Source organism: Podarcis raffonei, chromosome 13 (assembly GCF_027172205.1).
Source record: "Podarcis raffonei isolate rPodRaf1 chromosome 13, rPodRaf1.pri, whole genome shotgun sequence".
Classification (NCBI taxonomy): Eukaryota; Metazoa; Chordata; class Lepidosauria; order Squamata; family Lacertidae; genus Podarcis; species Podarcis raffonei.
This window is the reverse complement of record NC_070614.1, coordinates 15,594,705-15,614,881: the sequence shown is the minus strand read 5'-3', so window position 1 is coordinate 15,614,881 and position 20,177 is coordinate 15,594,705. Positions and strand designations below refer to the sequence as shown.

General features: G+C 45.5%; 1 protein-coding gene across 1 annotated transcript; it reads left to right on the top strand.

The window, feature by feature from the left end:
* Positions 1 to 509: 509 nt before the first annotated feature.
* PSMD11 (proteasome 26S subunit, non-ATPase 11) lies at positions 510 to 19,081 on the top strand. Its single transcript, XM_053363705.1, has 14 exons — positions 510 to 642; positions 3,574 to 3,675; positions 4,791 to 4,915; positions 5,401 to 5,472; positions 6,578 to 6,635; positions 9,406 to 9,600; positions 10,428 to 10,572; positions 11,104 to 11,164; positions 11,584 to 11,646; positions 12,889 to 13,014; positions 14,658 to 14,693; positions 16,314 to 16,365; positions 18,254 to 18,396; positions 18,506 to 19,081. Exons 1-13 carry the CDS (start codon positions 552 to 554, stop codon positions 18,394 to 18,396), a joined length of 1,269 nt encoding a protein of 422 aa, XP_053219680.1. The 5' UTR covers positions 510 to 551; the 3' UTR covers positions 18,506 to 19,081.
* The last annotated feature ends 1,096 nt before the right edge of the window (positions 19,082 to 20,177 follow it).

Below are 20,177 nucleotides of genomic sequence, written 5' to 3'. Positions count from 1 at the left end.
CAGGTTACACAGTATACTCTTGTGATATATGTGGGCTGGGGGGGGGGGAGAGGAAGCTGCACTTTGTGCATGCTCAGAGACAATTTTTTGCACTTGCTTTTACATTTCTCACCAGGGCTTTATAACAAAAAACAAAACAAAACCCCAACATAGTCGGAAAAATAGATTCCTTACACATGTTGGACTACAATTCCCATCATTCCTAGTGAGCAGGACGAGCGGTCAGGGATGATGGGAGGTGTAGTCAAACAACGGCTGGACCCATTTGGATGAGTTAGCGGAAGGCGCAGCAACCTGTCCCACTCCGCCTCCTCCGGTCTCCTAGCAACCCCGCACTATCGAGAACCACATTTCCCAGCAAGCATCGCTCCGCCGCGTACGCCGTGACTATAGAGCTAGGAAGGAAAAAAAGAAAGCACTTTCGTATCTTTATGGTTTCGCGCCACGGAAAAGCCCCAGAGAAGGAAGCGGGGCAAGCAGCTTCCGGCGGAAGTGAGGCCCTGTGGTTCCGGCCGGCGTGAGTGAGCGAGTTTGGGCTTTTTTTTTCCAAGATGGCGGCTGCGGCGGGCTTGGAGTTCCAGCGCGCCCAGTCCTTGCTGAGCACCGACCGGGAGGCCTCCATTGGCATCCTGCACTCCATAGGTGAGGAGCCGGAGGGAAGGGAGTGCCGGCCGTCCTCCGCCGGCTGCCGGGGGCTCCGGCGGGCGCAGGAGGCCGGCGGCAGGGGCGGCTGGCGGCCGGAGCCGCTGCTGACTCACCGTGAGCGGCTCTGAAGGGGGAGAAGGCAGACGGGGCGGGGAGGGGAGTTGGGGAGCGGGGATGTTTTCGGGGGGAGGGAGGCTTGGCTTTGTGGGAATGGGGGAGTCCGGGCCGCCTCGGAAACCGGCCGAGGGGTCGGCATCGGAAGGGCCTAGGCAAGCGGAGTGGGGAGGGCTCCCCTGACAGGCTTCCCCAGACCCTCTCCCATCCCCAGCCTCTTCTTTGTCGCGGGAGGCAAGAACGCCGGACTCGGGTTTCCTGAGTTGCCAAGGTCTCCCTAATCTTCCCTGGCTGCTCGTCAGGTGCATCCCAAATCTCAGCCTAGGGACAAGGCAGCCATCAGACCCTAACCCGCCCCCCCCCACCTCCGAAATCTGATTTCAATCAGAAAGGTAGGAATAAGTTGTTGGGAGGAGAGGCGGGGGGAGAAGACTGGCACAGACTTCTGAAAGTGGATTGTCTCGGTGGGTGCTGCCAATGGAGAGAAAGAACAACAAGATGGTAGTTGGAGAGGGTGCCAACTTGATGGCATGAGATTCCTGGCTGTGGTAAAGGTAGGTGGGGGGGGGGAGTTGGCCCAACAAGAAGCTTCCTAGTGGATCCCGTTTCCCATGCTTTTAACAGAAACTGGATGTGCAGATGCTAACAAAGATTGCTTTGTGATGCCGGTTCTGGGAGATCACAGTTCTCCTCCTCGTAGGAGGAGGTCCAGCTATGTTTTCCCCTCCCTGCTCGATCAGACAATCTCCCTGACAGATGTTATTATTTACTAAAAAAATTTTTTTTTTAAGAAAGTGGTGAGTTTTGAGGAAGATGCGATGGAGGTTTGTTGTGGAGTAAGAGGTAGGAGAAGAGGGTAGGCCTGAACAAAGGCTGATGAGATAACTGGGAGCGATGAATCTGAAGAGGGGTAGAGATTGCATGGGAAAGCAGCATGGGTTGTGTAGTGAGGGTGTTGGCAAATCACCTCCGGAGCGTGCCTAACCTCTTTCTTCTTGTGAGAGGGTTAATGCTTGATATTTGCTATGAAAGATGGCATTTTGTGTACACCCCCCTCATATCTGTTTTATTAGGGGAAGGAGGACAGTTTATGTGCAAGTCGTCTTTTACCCAAAAACTAGATTTGAAGGGTGGGAGTGAGGTACAGGGACACAAAACGTGATGGTTTCTGGATGGCTTTAAAATGGTACTGTTAAAATTTGTGATGGGTAGGTCATTGTAGCTACTAGCCGTAATGACTGTATGCAATTTTTCTAGGTTCAGAGGCAATGTGCCACTGAGTACCAAATGCTGAGATCGACAACAGGAGAGTGCTATTGCCATCCTGCCTGTTTGTGGGCTTCTCAGAGTCATCTGGGTAGCCACTGAGAGAAACAATGTTAGGCTCTGTGGACAATGTTCATATCTAGGAGGGATTTTCTTATGATGTTCTACAATTTGGACTTTGTTCAAATAAGTAATATGGCTTGGGATTTCTAAAGGTATAACTAGGAAGGTGGGTTTTGGGATCAGGAAGTAGTAATCCATTTTACCTACTGTCAGAACAACTGAAGTTGTTCTCATACAGGTTTGCAGTTTGCATGTGTTGATAGCAGCTGAGAGTTGATCATCTTCCTTCAGTGCACTTCACACAAAGAGCAGAGTAGGGATTCACAGTGAAACAAAGAAGACTATCTGCAATACACCCTTTGAAACAAAGCTTCAACTATAAAAAGTTTAGGAAATGGAATGCCCTTAGAATTTGGGTGTTGTGCCAGAGAACAGGAGGGCCTCTCTGTTTTGGCCTGCGCCTTGCAAACTCTCCTTTCCTCCTTCCCATATTTTAAAATATATTCTTTTCCTTTCTTAGTTCAAGACTTGAGCTACATTTTTGTAGATCATATTAAATGAAAAAAGCCACCAGACACCACTTCTCTTCCTTCCCCAGACAAAATTAGTCTGAGAACAGCACCTGCTTAGAGGAGCTTTACTTGTCTTAAGATTGACAGTAGGAGCAGAACGTGTGTACAGCAAAGGAAAACTTGATATTGTCCCATGCAAATGCACAAAATTATCTAGTCCTGTAGGTTTTGGTGGAATTCACTCTTGGCTGACGGGAACCGTTTGAAATAAATGACATTTCTGACTCAGTGAAATGATTCTTGTTAACCTCCCATTTGTTAATTGTCAAATAAAACTGTTCCTCATGGATTGGGAACAATTAAACCATGAGAGATGCCTCTTTATCCTAGAAATTAAAGTTTTGGCAAGGAGAAAAGTATTGACATGGCTACCTACTAAGTAGTTCCATTATAATAGTGTGAAGTAGTCCTTCGGTATTGCTGAAGCCAATACGTTATGCTTAAAAGGCGGTTTGTAGTTTTTCATTCCTTAGTTAATATTTTACATATTGGCAGCTGTATACCGCAGGACATGGTACTGTCCTGGTTTCTCTGAATACCACTATTTTTTGTGCATGTTCTTTCATGCAAGTGCACTAAAACTAGTGATGTAACCACTCTTCTTGGTGTGAAGAGGCTTGTTTACAATATCTGGTGACACGCTAGAGAGCGATGGGGATGCTTTTTTCACAGCTGTAGCTGTGTCCACTTCGCTGCTGTGATTACATTATGCCAAATATGCTGGATGACACAAAACCGAGCTGCCTCATGTTACTGAATTTCTCTGTGTCACAAACTCAGAATCGTAATCTGAGAGGCAGGTGCTATGGTATCACAAGAAGCTAGCTGATGATTGAGCCGAATTATGCATGAACAATCCTTGATTAGGTGCAGAGGCTTGTCTTAACTTCCGAAAACCTTTTCTTTTTCCCAGTGAAGCGTGATGTCCAGGAGAACGATGAAGAGGCCGTACAAGTCAAAGAGCAGAGCATCCTGGAACTGGGGAGTCTCTTGGCCAAGACGGGGCAGGCGGAAGGTAAATTCTGTTTTAAAGCAGCTTAATAACCATTTTAATCTGTTTTTACTACTGTGTTTTAATGGTGTGATACACAGGCTTAGGGTGAAAGGTGGTGAATAACGAATAAGAAAAAGAATATAATGTCACCGTAGAAAAGTTACTGCTCTCTGAACAGTTACTGCTCTAATGTCACGTGTAGTGGGAATTGGGGTTGCTTATGCGTAAAACTCCAAACTGCTCCAAGCGGGTTGTATAGCTAAACCTTTCCCTAGTTTGACAGCCCCTTACAACGCGACTGTCTCAATCACTGGCAGAATCCGTCAGTGGGCGTTTCCTGAACTTCTTCCAACATAAAAATTCCTTGACAGCCAGTCTCCGCCTAGCTTCTCTGCGCGGAAGCCTTCTGCGCAGAGTAGGCGTGCCAAGCGGAGGTCCTGCGCTCTCCCCACTGATCTCACTGGAAGAGTCTCGGAGCCTTCCCTCCGAAGTACTCTCAGCCTCCCCTTTCTTCCTGGTGTCACCTTGGTTTCCTTCCCCAGCGGAAGCTCTCCCTCTCTCCTTGCTGGTTCCCTCCCCTGCATCCTCGGAGCGTCTTCCCTCTCCGCTAATCTCTGATGTCAGTTCCCTGACATCACGTTTGTGGGATCTGGAAAAGTATCTCGACAAGAGAAGAATGCTAATTTTGGATTTGGTCACTGTAGACCAAACTAGACATGTAGTCACAAGACGAGTCAGTGTGTGCTTGTTTTTCTTTACTAAAAAGCAACTGCTGGGGCTGGGGACAGGACATATGGGGAAAGCATTTAAGCTTGCCCCCCCTCCCTTGGTTGTTATTTAATAAAAGAAACATACCCACACAAACATTTGTCATGCAGTTAGCACCATAGAGAAGATGGAAAACTGTTCTGAAAAAATGCTACAAGGCAGCATACAGGTAATCCCCCTCCCCAAATAATAATACCAAAGAATTGGAGCCAGTATGTGTGGATGTTCCTCTTCTGTCTGAAATAAGTGGCACTAGATTTTAAACTGTGTGGTCATTGCCACCTCAGGAATGAGCCGTTATGCTTCTGTTGCGTTCTTGTACAGTTTCAGAAGCTGAACTGTGCTTCACAACTTTGTTTTCAATGCAGAACTTGGAGGACTTCTGAAGTATGTGCGCCCTTTCTTAAACTCCATCAGCAAGGCGAAGGCAGCTCGCCTGGTTCGGTCTCTGCTAGATCTTTTCCTAGACATGGAGGCAGCAACAGGACAAGAGGTGAGAATTAAAATTCAGGCAAAACTGTAAACGTGGTGTTTGCAGTCGCTTTTCAGGTGTTCTGTCATAGGTGATCCTGTTCAGAGGAAGGCACGCAGAACTTCATACAAAAGACAATCTCTAGACGGTGGCGGTTGTGCTGGAGCAAGTACTGTAAATTTTCTTGTGACATTTGTAAAATGAGGCTAATGAAATAAACAATATTCACCCTATCATAAAAAAGTGGAAATGGGTTTTTTAAAGTATAGAAGATAACAGAAAATATGCTTAAAATCAATACCAAAGGTATATCTAAGGCATAGAACTATGCATCGGTCAGGAAAAGCTTGTCAAAAAAAAATCTCTTCTGTTGTTTCTAGAAAGTATAGAGCGCCTTGCAATAATACAACCTTGAAGGATATAAATGCATGGGGCAGCTGTGGTCAAGTTATCCTCAGCCAGAAAAAAAAGCAATTTGAATGTGGTTTCTTTCTTTTTCTTTTAAGGTTGACCTGTGTCTTGAATGCATTGAATGGGCCAAATCCGAGAAGAGGACATTCCTGCGCCAAGCTCTGGAGGTAAGGTATGCTGTATATCCGTGTGACTTGGTACAGCTAAGTTGTGCACATTGGTCTCTCGTTTATTCCCCGGATTTGGAAACCTGCCATACCTACCTGCCAGGGCACTGAAACCAGACAACTGTTATCTATTCACGTTCCGCTGTGTTGCTTTTTCGGGTTATTGCTGACGTGTTACCAGGTTTCTCAAATGGTGGTTTTGGGTGTGATAGTTCCGTGCCACCTTTATGCAGACTTGCATCTCTGGGAGTTTTCCTCCCCTGTCTGTGATGCAAACAGTCAACATGTGTTCCCTCTTAACCCCCACGGTTGTGCTTGCTATATAGGACTGGTAAAAAGACAGGTATTTTCTCTGGATTAGCCAATGCAGAGAAGTTTGTATTTGACTGCAGATACATTTGTATTTGTGGATTTCTGCTTCTCGGTCTTTCTGCTCTGTGTGGCTTCGAAATGAGCTGCAGTTACATCCTTTGTTCCTTGGCTCATGTTTCTCCCCTGTTGTGCCTCTTCCTATGTTGGGAACAGCTTCCCCTTCAAACCTATTACCGCACAACCATGCATTCTCTGCTGTCGGACTTTACTCTGCATTGCCGTGCTTGTCCAGACTTGCAGTTCCTCTCAGCAAAGGCCTTGCCTCTTCCGTGGTTCACATATATTGCTTCCCAACTCAGGAGTGAGCAGTCTGTGGCACTCCAGCTATTGCCACCCTCCAGTTCCCATCACCACTAACCACTGGTCATACAGGCTTTGGCTGATGGGAGTTAAATTCCAGCAAGTTCTGGAGGGCGGAAAGTTCCTCATACCTGTCGGAAATAAGTCCCGTATTTTTTGCTCTGTAAGACTCACTTTTCCCCTCCTAAAAAGTAAGGGGAAATGTGTGTGCGTCTTATGGGGCGAATGCAGGCTGCGCAGCTATCACAGAAGCCAGAACAGCAAGAGGGATTGCTGCTTTCACTGGGCAGTGATCCCTCTTGCTGTTCTGGCTTCTGAGATTCAGAATATGCGTCTTGTGGTCTGGTGCATCTTATAGAGCGAAAAATACGGTATTTCATATTCATAGAGTTAATTTTCATTGAAATGCATCATTTACCTTTCTCTCTCCTAGGCAAGGCTGGTTTCTTTGTACTTTGACACTAAACGGTATCAAGAAGCATTGCAGTTAGGTAAGTAGATTACCAGCTGGGCAGCGTTTTGCCCCTGTTTTGATTTCATACTGGCTAGAAGGAATAGAGCTCCTTGATACAGTCGTACCTCATTTTGTGGCCAGGATCCGTTCCGGAGCCCCGATTGCTAGCCAAAAAGGCCGTAGGGCAAAGCGCGGCATTTGCGCACGCTCGCAGAGCGGTTTGTGCTTCTGCGCATGCGTGAGCTGCAAACCCGGAAGTAACCCATTCCGGTACTTCCACGTTTGCCGCGGACGTTCGCCAGAATGACACTAGACAAGGCGGACGTTCGCGGAGGTGTTACTGTATTCACTTGCGTCTTACTCTAAACCTGCTTCATAAAAGCGTGTTCATCGCTTTAGCATCATGTATTGACCAGGATGCCTGAGGGAATTCAGTCTTTGGGTTCCAATAAGAACTGTCTGGAACCATATCTTTTAATATAAAATTATAAATATATGTTTAAAGTTAAAGATTTCTGTAGCTTAAGAAACTACAAAGATAAATGGAGAAAACAAATAAATACATGGAGCATATAGCACAGCGGGCAAAACCAAAGGACATATGAGTCCTCCTGGATCAGGACAAAGGCCAAAATTACTCACTCTAAATGTTATGTGATCAGTTCACAGTATTGGCTGTTGGATAAATGGTGATACTTTATTTGGCAACTCCTCAAACTGCCTTCCCTAGGTTCAGGCAGAAACGAGGTCAACTTTCCCATCAAGCTTCGATTCACCTGATTCTTGTTAAAAGTAAAAATTATGAAGGTGGTCCATTTTCATTTGACATACCCTTGGCCTTGCATACTTTCCTGGAGGCAGCGTTCAAAACTCTTAATGCAAACAGTCGTGTTTTGCGAGAGGGAATGTCCTTACCGCGATTGGTTTAGGAGGCCTCATCGCAATGACCATGTCTGCCTGACGGGACTTCAAAGAGTTAGGCCCCCGCACCTTGATCCGATCCTTTTGTTCTGCTTCTCCAGCATCAGCTGCTCCTGCATTAATGTCCAACCCTAGGACCCTCTCATCCCACAAGGTAGTAGAACAGCTATTCTCCCTCCTTCCCTCCCTTTCTCTCCATTCTCTCTGTGGGCTGGTGCGGAAGGTGCAGGCCTAGAAAAGCCACCGGCAGGACTCCAGAGTAAACTTAAGAGCAGTTTCCTGATTCATTTGAATACAAAGCAGAGAGAATAGAGGGGCGGAGGAGGAAAGGTGAGCCCCTTGAAGGCGAGAGTTCCCCAGGTAGTACAGAGAGGGGAAAGTTCCTATATATTTGTTTGGTTTCTCTCTCTCTCTCTCTCTCTCTCTCTCTCTCTCACTGTTGCATGAAGGAGGGGGACATGAAATGGTCTGCTTCTGGGTTGGATTGGGGGCAGCACTCCTCGATTGTGTTTCTCTACCAGATAGTCATTTTCTCTTGATCACAGCCCAATCCAGCACATTCCACCTGCTGTGTTTCCCCCTTTTCACGTCCTTCCAGTTCTCTGCAGAGTTCACAGCTCTGTCTCTTGTTTTTGTGTTCCTGGCGCTCTCTCTCTCTCTGTGTGTGCATGTGTCCATACAGGTATCTGTAAATATTAATTATTCAAATAACATGGTTTTGGCAACTACTGCAAGAGCTGAGCCTCATTTGTGTTTGTGGTGTCCAATTCAAAACTGCTATTAAAAATGATATTAACAACATGCCACTCACTGGTGTGAATTGCATATTAGTTCATGCTTTTTGAAAAATAATAATAAAAAGTTCTGCTGCATTATGGAGGGGGGGGGAATAGATGCTAACCATTCTGTTTTTGCGCCTGTAACTCAGGTTCCAGGAGCAATTTTGCTCCTAGCTTTTATAACTCAGTTTCTAACACAGCCAGGGTGTAAGACTTTGGTAACGTGGCTGACTTGTTGCCCTCCATAAGTTGTTGGACTCCCAACTTCCATCACCCCAGCCAGCATGGCTAGAAATCAGGAATTATGGGAGTTTGAAGACCACAGGTTCCCCATCAATGCTTTAGATTCAGTTTTAAAACCAAGTGAGGTTCTGCCTCTTCTCTTAGTGTCATAGTGACCCTAAGTCATTTGAATTAACTGACCGAGATCTGCACTGAACTCTCCACATGCCCAGGGTTGCGTCACTTAACTCTCTTATTAATGGTGGTATGCACATATAGTGGCTTAATATGGTGGCTGATTTTCCATGACCTGATTAGGCAGGTAGGGCCATGTTGTCCGACGTTAGTTGTCAAAGAACACAGGATTCATTTTTATGCTTAATATGTTAGCTTTGTATGTACCTAACTCTTATCTCAGTCTCCTAATAGCGTTGTGTCACTTAATCCTGTGAGGCAGAACACCCAGTTTGCTTCATAGTGGAACTGGGGATAGAACCTGCCTTCTCCCATCAAAAGCAGACACTATGGGTGGACACAGTAGACCCACTGAAATGAGTCAGGTCCATTAATTTCATTGGGTCTACTCTTGAGTAAAACATAGTTGAATACCACCCTGGCTTTCCACAGACCAGTCTCAATTCAGCTGACCTGGTGTGCTAGCAGAAGCTAACGGGACTTTTGTTCCTCCAGATCAGCTCTTGTATTTTGTCTGGCGCACAGAAAATCTTGCATTGATCAGGAGAACACAGTGCTGAATTCCTCCCCTTGCTATCACAAATTCTGTTGAGTAGCAAAGATAAATATTAAGTATTTGAGAGTTCAGAGAGGGGGGCTCCAGAAAGGGATTCTCTGAGACATCCGGCTCCACTGTATGACTTTTGTCAGGCTCACAGCTTTTGCGGGAGTTGAAAAAGATGGACGACAAGGCCCTCCTAGTGGAAGTGCAGCTGTTGGAGAGCAAGACCTACCATGCCTTGAGCAACCTGCCAAAAGCAAGAGCAGCATTAACCTCTGCCCGAACCACAGCCAATGCAATCTATTGCCCACCCAAGCTGCAGGCGGCGCTGGACATGCAGTCAGGTAAGTCATGCAGCCAGCAGTTGCGTCATACATGCTTGCTGTGTTTGGGGTTATTATCCTTTGCCCCGTGCAATAAACACTAGCCGGGGTGTGTTGTGCGAAAATGAGATGCTGCCGCTGTGCTCGTTTGATCATGAGTTTGTAGTCTGTCCTAGGACAGGCAGTAGAAGGAAAGAAGATCAATGTGATTAAATAGATCCTCCATTGGAACAATCCATCCAGGGAGCTTTAGAGAATCTTCCCCCTAGGAGGTTTTTAAAAGAAGCTTGGTTAGGTTCTTAGGCCATGTGGCTGACCTAGGTAATCTGCAGGATCTCTTTCAACTCTCACTCTAGAGAGTCCGTAGTGAAACCCAAAATACGGGCATGGGGAAATCTAGCAAAACAAAAACAGATGAGGTCTTGTCTTAATTGCTGTCTTAACTGATGCATATCATGCAAGATGAAGGCAAAACTGGCCAGAGCTTGGTAGATTTTGGAAAAGCCCCTCAGTTCTCCTTTTGTCAGAGTTAAGCTGAAGTAATTAAATGCAGAAGCAATCAGAGCTATTAGGATCCCCCCCCCTTTTACAAATGTAGCTTCTTTTGATGTACATTCTTAGATGGTCTCTTTTTCCCCAGTGCCCGTGTTAGTCCTTTATTGGCTGAACTGATGCAGCCCTCTTGATAACATTGATTTTCTTTTGTCAGAAAGAGAGGGGCAGGGGAGAAATGACCCTTCGAGACAGTCTCTCCCTATAAGGACTGATAAGTAGGACTTTGCAGCCATCCTTCCCAGCGAAACTGGATGCTCTAACCTGGTCCTTGTGTTTACCTTCCCTTCTAACAGGCATCATTCATGCAGCGGAAGAAAAGGACTGGAAGACGGCATATTCCTATTTTTACGAGGCATTTGAGGGTTACGATTCCATCGACAGCCCCAAAGCTATCACGGCGTTGAAATACATGCTGCTGTGCAAGATCATGCTGAACTTGTATGTGGCTAATTATATCGCAAAAGGAATGCAAATAGCCCCTTGTGTCTTCCCCCTTTTTCAGCAGTCATTTGGGTCAAGACACATGCTCTGGTATTAGATGAAGCACCGGGATCCTTAGCTGGCATAATTCATGAGTGTAAAAGCTTGCAGAAGGGAGACAAGAATGCAGGGGCCAGTGGAAAGAAAGAAGGATTAAGGGTCTCTTAGGAAGGGGTGGAGATAAGCAGCATAGTTGTCATTGCCTCTCTCTGCTGTATGTCTTGTTCAAGCCTCTTTCATACATGGAAATGGTACTGCCACAAGAAGGCAGCCTGGATTTCTTAAACCCTCTGTCGTTATGGAGGCCAGGCAGTGCTTCCCTTCGTTTGAAAGGAAGAAGATCCTTGGGAGGGTGAAAAGGCCACTAGATTCTGAGTTCCCAGTTATTTAACTGAATGGATGTATAAGTGCCTTGCTTATAATGAGCTCTGCTAACAGCCAGGGACATGATGAGTCAACACCTCTCATTTTATATTCTATCCTTTTCAGGCCTGAAGATGTGCAGGCTTTGGTGAGCGGGAAGCTTGCACTTCGGTATGCAGGCAGACAGGTACAGATACGCCGATCTACCTTTTTTGTCCTCGAGTCTTTTGATCCCATCTCCCACCGTTAATTTTTCAGTGACTTGGGCTGCCTTGCAGATGGGTCTCTGAAGTAGGGAGCGCCTGAAAGACTTGAGGTGCTGCGCAATTGCATCTTGAGGGTCTCTGCTGTCCAAGCTGGGGTTCTTCTGTCTCGATCGCTTGTTCTTTAGAGCTGCATAGTCTGTTTCTTTCTGTGATATAGCAGCTGTTTTGCTTTGAGTGAGGAGGGAATTAGAACAGATACTTAGCATTCTGGTTGATGTCCTTTCCTGAATTTTCCCCTGACTCTGGGAAGTATTTTTCTCAAGTGCGAGTGCCGCAAACGCAACCTGCCATTCACGTGGCCCAGAAAATGCTAATGTTGGCTTTTCTCTCTCCCTCGCAGACAGAAGCTCTAAAATGTGTGGCACAGGCTAGTAAGAATAGATCACTGGATGACTTCAAAAAGGTGAGTAGGCACAATGGGGAATGGGCTAATTATTCTTCGACTAGGTGGTTGATTAATAGGCTTAAAAACTGAACTTTCACATGGAGGGGCAGTAGATCTCTGCATACTTGGGGAGAATGAGGGGAAGGGCATTTTCACATCTGACTGGCCACTGTTGGACAAAGAGAGGCTGTGGCCTCATCCAGTCATGTTCACTCAGCCGTTCCACTGAGTTCAGTTAGTGCCTACTCTCAGGAAAGTGGATGTAGAGTTGCAACCTTTCCTGCTCTGTTTCTTGGTTCTTAAAAATAGGAAGAGTGGAAATATCCAGAGTAGTGGTGTTTGTGATGGATTGGATCTTAACATGAGTGGAATTTAGGGTCATCATTGTTGTTATTATTATTATTATTAAGCCAAATTTGTATACAGTGGTACCTCGGTTTTCAAACGTAATGCAGAAGGCAGTCTGCAAATTTCATTGAGAAACACTCAGCAGAAGCCGTTTGACTTCCAAGGCATGCTCGAAAACGGAAGCATTTACTTCCGGGTTTACGGCGTTTGAAAACCAAAACGTTTGGTAACAGAGACGTCCGAAAACTGAGGTACCACTGTACCACCCTATACCCGTAGATATCAGGGCGGTTCACAACAGAAAATCACAATATAAAAAATACATATTAAAAACAACCCAATAATCCCTCCTTCCACAACACACTTTAAAAGGGTAACAGGTGTAAATCAACTGAAGGCCTAGGAACATTTTTGCTTGGTGAAAACACTTCTTTTGTGTTAGGAGTTCCAGATATTCACTTGGCAGCTGCTCCCTGACGTTTCCAGTAACTGGGCTAAGGATGGGTAAAAACATGGGGGGGGGTGATGAAGAGCTAGCCGTGTGTTTTATTTTATTTTGTTTTAGTCTAAGTTAGATGTGAATAAACTTGCACGGCGGGTGAATGGTATTCCCAGAGGTCAAGGAATGGAGTTTCAGGCCTCTGCATAGCATCCACTCTCACCTAAGATTAGTAGAATATATTTTTTTAAAAAAAAATTGTACATTGCCGAAGCACCTGCAAATTTGCACAATTCTTCTTTTCTTGGAACAGGTGCCTTGATTCTATTAAATGCAGCATAAACACAACCCTGTATAATATTAGACACAAATAGTCTCAGAATGGTTCCAAGGAGCCTTCACTCCCTTGGCCCTAAGAATGGGTGCATCCTCGTCCTCTGTGCTCATTGCTGACTTAATCCAATCTTTCACAGGCTCTGAAAGATTATAAAGTGGAACTCAGGGATGACCCCATCATCAACACACATTTGGGCAAACTCTATGATAACTTATTGGAACAAAACCTGATCCGGGTCATTGAGCCTTTCTCCAGAGTTCAGGTAAGAAGCACTGGAAGACCTTCCTTTCTCATCTTTTCAGCCTCCATGAGGTTGGCGGTCATCTACTTAGATTTCCTAGTTAAATTTTCAAAACAACCATTACCATGCCCAGTGCCAAAAGTATTGGCAGTAACAGCAGGCTGTTTTCAAAACCCTGTGTGCAGATCTTTCCTTTGCATTTTTCAAGAGTGTGGTAAAACATTATCTTACACTATTGGTTAGGCTCTGGAGTAGTATAACTGGAATTGCAGGGCAGAAAAAGAGAGATGGGGGAGCTCTAAGTGGTTTGAGACATCAGGTGAGTCATTGATTGACAATTCCAGGGGTCCTGGATTTCTTCTTCTGCTTCCAAATTCTGCAGTGACATTTGTTATTAAAGGTAATGGTTGAAAGTGGCAGATCCCTACATTTTAAGAATTGATTACTCTGACTAAGCCTGTTCATATGACTTGTGTAAGATGGTTTGCTGATAAACAGGTTGGGTACCGTATTTTTCGCTCCATAAGACACACTTTTTCCCTCCTAAAAAGTAAGGGGAAATGTGTGTGCGTCTTATGGAGCGAATGCAGGCGGGAGGCTCTGCTCAGCGCTCCCTTTAAAGAGCCGCGTGGAGCGTGTGTGTGGCTCTTGGGGGCTTTTCCCTGAGAAGGGAGAAGGGCAGCCCATCAGTCCCTTCTCCCACCTTGCGGAAAAGCCCCCAAGAGCGACACACATGCTCTGTGCAGCTCTTTAAAGGGAGTGCGGCTCTTGGGGCCTTTTTCCCCGAGGAGGGAGAAGGGACTGATGTGCTCCCCCGCCTGCAGCCTCCCGCCTGCATTCGCATCTGAGATACATACAGGCTCTGCTCAGCGCTCCCTTTAAAGAGCTGTGCGGAGCGTGTGTGTGGCTCTTGGGGGCTTTTCCGCGAGGTGGGGGAAGGGACTGACGGGCTGCCCTCTGTCCCTTCCCACACCGCCCAGAAAAGCCAGCAAGAGCCGCTGCCAGGCTCTGCTCAGCGCTCCCTTGTAAGGGCTCCCTTTCGTCCCTCATCCCGCTTTGCTGGGAAGCCAGCAGAAGAGGGGCTGCGCAGCTATCACTCTTGCTCTGCTGGCTTCTCAGCGAAGCGGGAGGAAGTACGGAAGGGTTTAAAGCAAGAAAAGCGAGAGCCGCTTGCATGCTTTTCGCAGAATATTTTTTTTCTTGCTTTCCTCCTCTAAAATCTAGGTGCGTCTTATGGTCGGGTGCGTCTTATGGCACGAAAAATACGGTGACTTGAGGGCCATAGTGTGGGTTGGAGACCTTGACTGACATTTCTTCATGTTAAGAGCTAATTTTTTTATATATATTTTAAAAGCACTGTGGATGACTGCTGGGCTTGTACTGGACTTTAAGTTATATCTAGTATTGCATTCTGAAAAAAGTAATGCAGATTTAATCAAGAGGTTGCTGGAAATAAATGGATAATGCGAGCGACTTGAACTGTGTGTTAAGTTAAAATGAGTGGAATTGGCTGCTGACATGAGATTGTCCTAAAAGGTGTCAAGAATCTACACAGCTGTTGCATACTGACTGCCTCTTCAGCCAAGTGTAGCAAATGAAAACCATAATACGTGTATTTGTTCCTTTCGAATCGTGTTGGCACTCGTTCTCAATTTCTTTTGCAGATTGAACACATATCTAGCCTTATCAAGCTGTCAAAGGTAAGAGCATGGATGCAACAGACTACGTAAGCTTGCATGTACATGAACAGCTCTGAATGTTCCTGTTACTAGTTAGGAGCTGCTAAAAAGAAGGGGCCTAACTGCTGCCATAAAGTTCAGGAAAGAGAGAGCGGAGCAGGCATTAAACTGCATTTAAAGTTTTGTTAAACTTCTGTAATCGGTTGTTTGTGAATGTGACAAAAACTGACACTTGTAATGATGCTGTGATCTTCACGCATAATTTCATAGGGAGGAAATAATCCCAAGAGTCTTAAATTTAATAAATCAAATTTAATTATTCAGTCAGTGCTGGGAAGGAGACATTTATAAGAAAGTCCTGACATCTGAGGGTGTCATAAGTTCAACCTATTCTATATAATGTGACTTTCCAGTTGCCAGATTATAATAGATTTATGGCATAATAAGCAACATAATAAAATGGTCATTATTTAACACTTGATAAATTGTCAAACTGCCTAGAAGCCAATAATCCTCCCTAATACCAGTATTTTCAGCTAAAGTGAACACAGTATAGAATCTTAAAAGAAAGAAGAATCAAAATTGAATTGATGGAGAAATAATTACACAAAGGAAAAATAAACATCTGTTATCGTATATATGAAGAGAATAAAGAAAGAAGTGGGGGGAAAGATTAGAAATGTGACAGGCAAAAAGTGAAAATAAAGATTTATGACAAATACAGCTTTATTACCATGTGTGTGTTATGCAGCTGGTATTTAACCATGATTAACAAAGATATATCCATAAATTAGTGGAATATGGAGAAAATGTGGGAGAAAGTCACAGATTATATTAGTCTTTTATGGACATGCAAAAAGATTTGAGTGTTTTTGGAGGGAGATAGTGTATGCAAGAAATAATTGGATAACCCCTACCGAGGAACCCTTGAATAATAATTTTGGCACACCTTGAAGAACATGTGAGGTCAGAACATCATAATTTTAAATTAAACTGTTGCCAAACACTCATAGTGCAACAGAATGAGAATGGTTTAATAAAAATTGATTACCTTGCCACAATGACAGCATTAATTGAAATGGTACATTCAAGGGAAGAAATACAAACAATTTGATAATCTCTCCCCCCCCCTTCCCTTTATAAAACACATAGAACAAGAACATAACCTTGAATTGTTTAAAACCTTTTTTATTTCTGTTATAATCAGTAGCTTATATAGAGAGCCTTCAGCCTTTGAAAATATAATTATACATAAACTAACAGTTTTACTGTATGGTTTAGATGCATGTCATAAATGTTGTGTATATTAGAATGAAATAGGTAATGTCTTTTGCTTCCGTTCTTCAGTTCAGTGCTAAGAGTGTCAAAACAAAAAAAATTTTTTCCTTCCAGTAGCACCTTAAAGACCAACTAAGTTAGTTTCTGTAACTGCTAAGAGTGTGTGAGAGACATGGGAGTTTTTTGTGTGGAGAAAAGAGCAGGAACTCTTGCTGTCACTAGAGCATATGTGAGGCCCTGAAGCAACCTCTAGGTGGTTTACCTCAAGATTGCTATCCCAGGAACCACAAAACTTCAGGCTGGCAAAACCAGCTGGTCCATCGTTGGCTCTAAGAAGCTGATCGTCTCCTGGTTCTCTTTCAGGCCGATGTGGAAAGGAAACTCTCTCAGATGATCCTGGACAAGAAATTCCACGGTAAATCCCCTTCCCTTTGCCAAATGTGAAATAGTCATGCCCACCACAGTCTTGGTTTGCTTGTCCTGCCTTGCTTCCCCGCTCCCAAGAACATGATGCGTACGAACAAGAGCTTAGATGTGTCAGAGGACAAACAAAAGAGGGGTTGTATTTAGGGCTGAGGGACGCGGGTGGTGCTGTGGGTTATGTGGGTTAAACCACAGAGCCTAGGACTTGCCGATCAGAAGGTTGGCGGTTCGAATCCCCGCGACGGGGTGAGCTCCCGTTGCTCTGTCCCTGCTCCTGCCAACCTAGCAGTTCGAAAGCACGTCACAGCACAAGTAGATAAATAGGTACCACTCCGGCGGGAAGGTAAACGGCGTTTCTGTGCGCTGCTCTGGTTCGCCAGAAGCGGCTTAGTCATGCTGGCCACATGACCTGGAAGCTGTACGCCGGCTCCCTCAGCCAATAAAGCGAGATGAGCGCCGCAACCCCAGAGTCAGTCATGACTGGACCTAATGGTCAGGGGTCCCTTTACCTTTACCTATTTAGGGTTACCAGATGTTCCTGGGGACAATCCCTGGATTTGCAAATCTGTCCTCGGATAAATTCCATCCCTGGAATGTCCCCAGATTTGCAAATCTGTCCCCGGGAAACGTGGCAGCGGCAGCCTCAGCAGCCTGGAGCCAGCCTGGTAGTGCAGTTGGCTCTGGCTGGCTTCAGGAGCTGCTCCCTGCAGCCGCCACTGCAAAGGGGAACCAGGGACGTCCTGCGGTACAGATCTCCTGCCACCTTCTCCCTTTGTTTTGACAGATCGGGGGAGGCTCAGGAGCCGCACATTGCCCAGGAGGGGCGCAAGGCGCACGGTTTCTCTGCCTGGCAAGGTGCAAAGCCCTTCTTTCACACCCTGTGAAACATAAATGCGCAGAGTTTTTTAAAAACTGGGAAACGCCTGCCTGCGACTCCCAAGCCCATGATCAGTCAAAACAAAGCGGGAAGGGGGCAGGAGATTGGGAGAGGCTCGGGAGTCACGTTGCCCAGGTTTTTAAAAACTCTGCACATTTATATTTCACAGGGTGCGAAAGAAGGGCTTTGCACCTTTATACAATATGCATGTGTACTTGGGCCCAGGGTCTTTTGCCTCACCATCCCCACTACTGACTCCCTGTTGCTACTCAGCTAATAATAATAATAATAATAATAATAATAATAATAATAATAATAATGTGTCCCCGGATTCATTGAAAAATATCTGGTAACTATAGTTGCTTTAGACCTGAGGAGCTTCACACCCTTGGGGGTTCTTCATTATCCATATCTTAAAAACATCTTCTTGTTGAGGCTGGCACCTTCCGTATCTGGCTTACCGTACTTTTCTGTGTATAAGATGATGGGTTTTTTTACTGTAAAAAAATGGGGTTGTCTTACACACGGATAGTGCAGAGGGGAGACGGGCAATTTCTTGCAGTCGCGAGCAGGAGCTTTTATGCGGCGATTTGGTGGATGATTGGTGGCTTTGGCACAGGCTGCTTAGGATTGGCTGCTGCTGTGGCAATTGTGCATGCGATTGCTTGCTGGTGGCGGTGAGGGGGCAGACGGTTTTGATTGTCGGCGTATTTCAGCTGTGTGAGTGATTTTCGGCATCACCCCCCTCCATAAAAAGCTCAACACAACAACTCTGGGCAATCCTCCCCCCCCCAAAAAAGCGCTCAACAACTCTTTGCCTTCTCCCCCCATTTTCTTAAATTGGAGTCCCCAAAAATAGGGGGAGTCTTATACACTGGGGCTTGTTATACACGGAAAAATAAGGCATTTGTGCTGTTTTCTTGGGGAAACGGTCACTCGAGGGGTAGATCAGTTTGTGCCCCGTTACTCGAGAGGCCTAACGGGGACTTTTCTCTTTTGCCAGGGATCCTCGACCAAGGCGAAGGCGTCCTGATTATTTTTGATGAACCGCCTGTAGACAAAACGTACGAAGCTGCTCTGGAGACCATTCAGAATATGAGTAAAGTAGTGGATTCGTTATACAACAAAGCCAAAAAGCTAACATAGGTGAGGGGCTCTTTACAGTGTGAGCTGTGACAGATTTTGCATCCCCCCCGAAAGGGTCGTTCAGTTGAATGACGTGGCTCCATCTATCTTTCTTTCTTTTTTCTTGCAGAGTTGGGAACTGTTGGCTGTTGCTTTGGAGAGTTGGTGCGTGAAACCTTTTGGGGGGGTGGGACAAAAGGCTAGAAGACTGGTGGGGTGTTTTTTGTTCCCCACCCCCCCTTTTGCTCTTACTTCTCACTCGGAAAGTTTTAAGACTTCCTCATCTGATCCATCTTGTCTATACGATTGTGTGTTCCAGTTTCCATGTAACCTTTTACCTGCTGAACTTTGTACTGGGATGGGGAAATAATAATGTTTAAAATAATAAAAAAAGGAGAGTTTCTTGGGGGTGGGGGGAAGGGAGCAGCGGCAGTATCCTAAATAAAAGGAGAGAGGCTTATGCTACCTTAAAAAACAACAAAAAAAAGTGCTTCCCATTTTCTTGAGGGCGGCAGAAGGGTGGGCCAAGTCTTTTGACACTGGTAGGAACCCAGCCGCCAAAGGCACCTCCATACATCCACAAAATTCCTACACAGAAGGTGTTTTCCATGTACACTGTAGCATAACATGACTGTACACATGCCCTGGGAAGCTGTGGCTGACTGTAGCTTCTCAGCATGAGCATGCACAGCAAAAAAAACAAAAAGCTGTCTGTGAGTTTGTGTGTGGGTTTTCCCCACAAACTCTCTCTGTAGTCTTGCGTTCCATGTAGGAATTTTGTCATCTGTGAAGTGGCCAGTTAGAAAGCGGGAGTTCCCTTAACCTTGTGTCCAGAATACAGAGATTTCAGGCAGCCAAAGCGAGACCAGTTTGCTAATCCACAACAACAACAACCACAACTGCTGAAATGTCAGCGAAAAGAATTTTAGGCCTCCAGCCACCTTAAAAACTCCCTCTTGAATTCTGAGGCCTTAACAGGTAGGAGCCCGCTTGAATACGTTTTCCCACGGTCATAAAAAGAGCGAGAGATGGCCCAAGTCACTTTTGAATGGTGGCTCCGAAGGTTTCCTGGTTCTGTACTGCATGCCATTTGTCCTTTATTATTGTTGTTTTTTTAAAAAGGCTAGAAATGTACTTGCCTTTTAACTTCACAACAAGATATGCTGTTGGAAAGAACTGAACTTCTGTACGATATTAACCTTTTTTTAAAGAAAACAAACTGCAGATGGGTCTTATTTTCAGCTGGCCGTCTTGAGGCCACCCAGAGAGGCTTTTAAAACTGTTTTCCACCCCTTGAACATCCAAAATGAGACGGATGAGACGTTCTAGACAGAGGTCAGGGCTGCACATGACACCAGCCGTGGGGATGCCATTGAAAGCGGCATATTACCGTAGCAGCTTTCCTGCATCCAGATGTTGAGATTAGGAGGATTTGCCGCAAGACTCAGTGTGGTTACTTTGGGTTTCCCCACCGCTGCACTCAGTGGTGTGGACTGAGGAAGGGGAGATTGCAATGTGGCAAGCACTCTTAAAACTAGACCAGCAATTGTGGTGGTCCCAGGGCCAAAAGCTAGCCGCCTGAAACTTGCCAGCCTGGAAGAGGGTGTGTGTGTAGAGGAAGCAGTGTCTGTGGCAGTCCGCCGTGGGGAATAATTAAAAGAAAGAGACCCTGGCTTGCCACTCTTATCATCTCAAAGCAATCTTCCAGGAAAGCTAGTTACTGACCCTAGACCAGGTGGGATAACTTGCCCCTTCAGCATCACTTAACTGGCATTTTTGCGGCAGGTCTAAACAGTGTAGTG

Bases quoted from the DNA above. Each gene is read 5' to 3' on its own strand.
- PSMD11 (XM_053363705.1), top strand. From the start codon at position 552: ATGGCGGCTGCGGCGGGCTTGGAGTTCCAGCGCGCCCAGTCCTTGCTG. The intron at 4,916-5,400 runs GTGAGAATTAAA...TTTTCTTTTAAG, and splicing joins AGGCAGCAACAGGACAAGAG to GTTGACCTGTGTCTTGAATG. The intron at 6,636-9,405 runs GTAAGTAGATTA...GACTTTTGTCAG, and splicing joins TCAAGAAGCATTGCAGTTAG to GCTCACAGCTTTTGCGGGAG.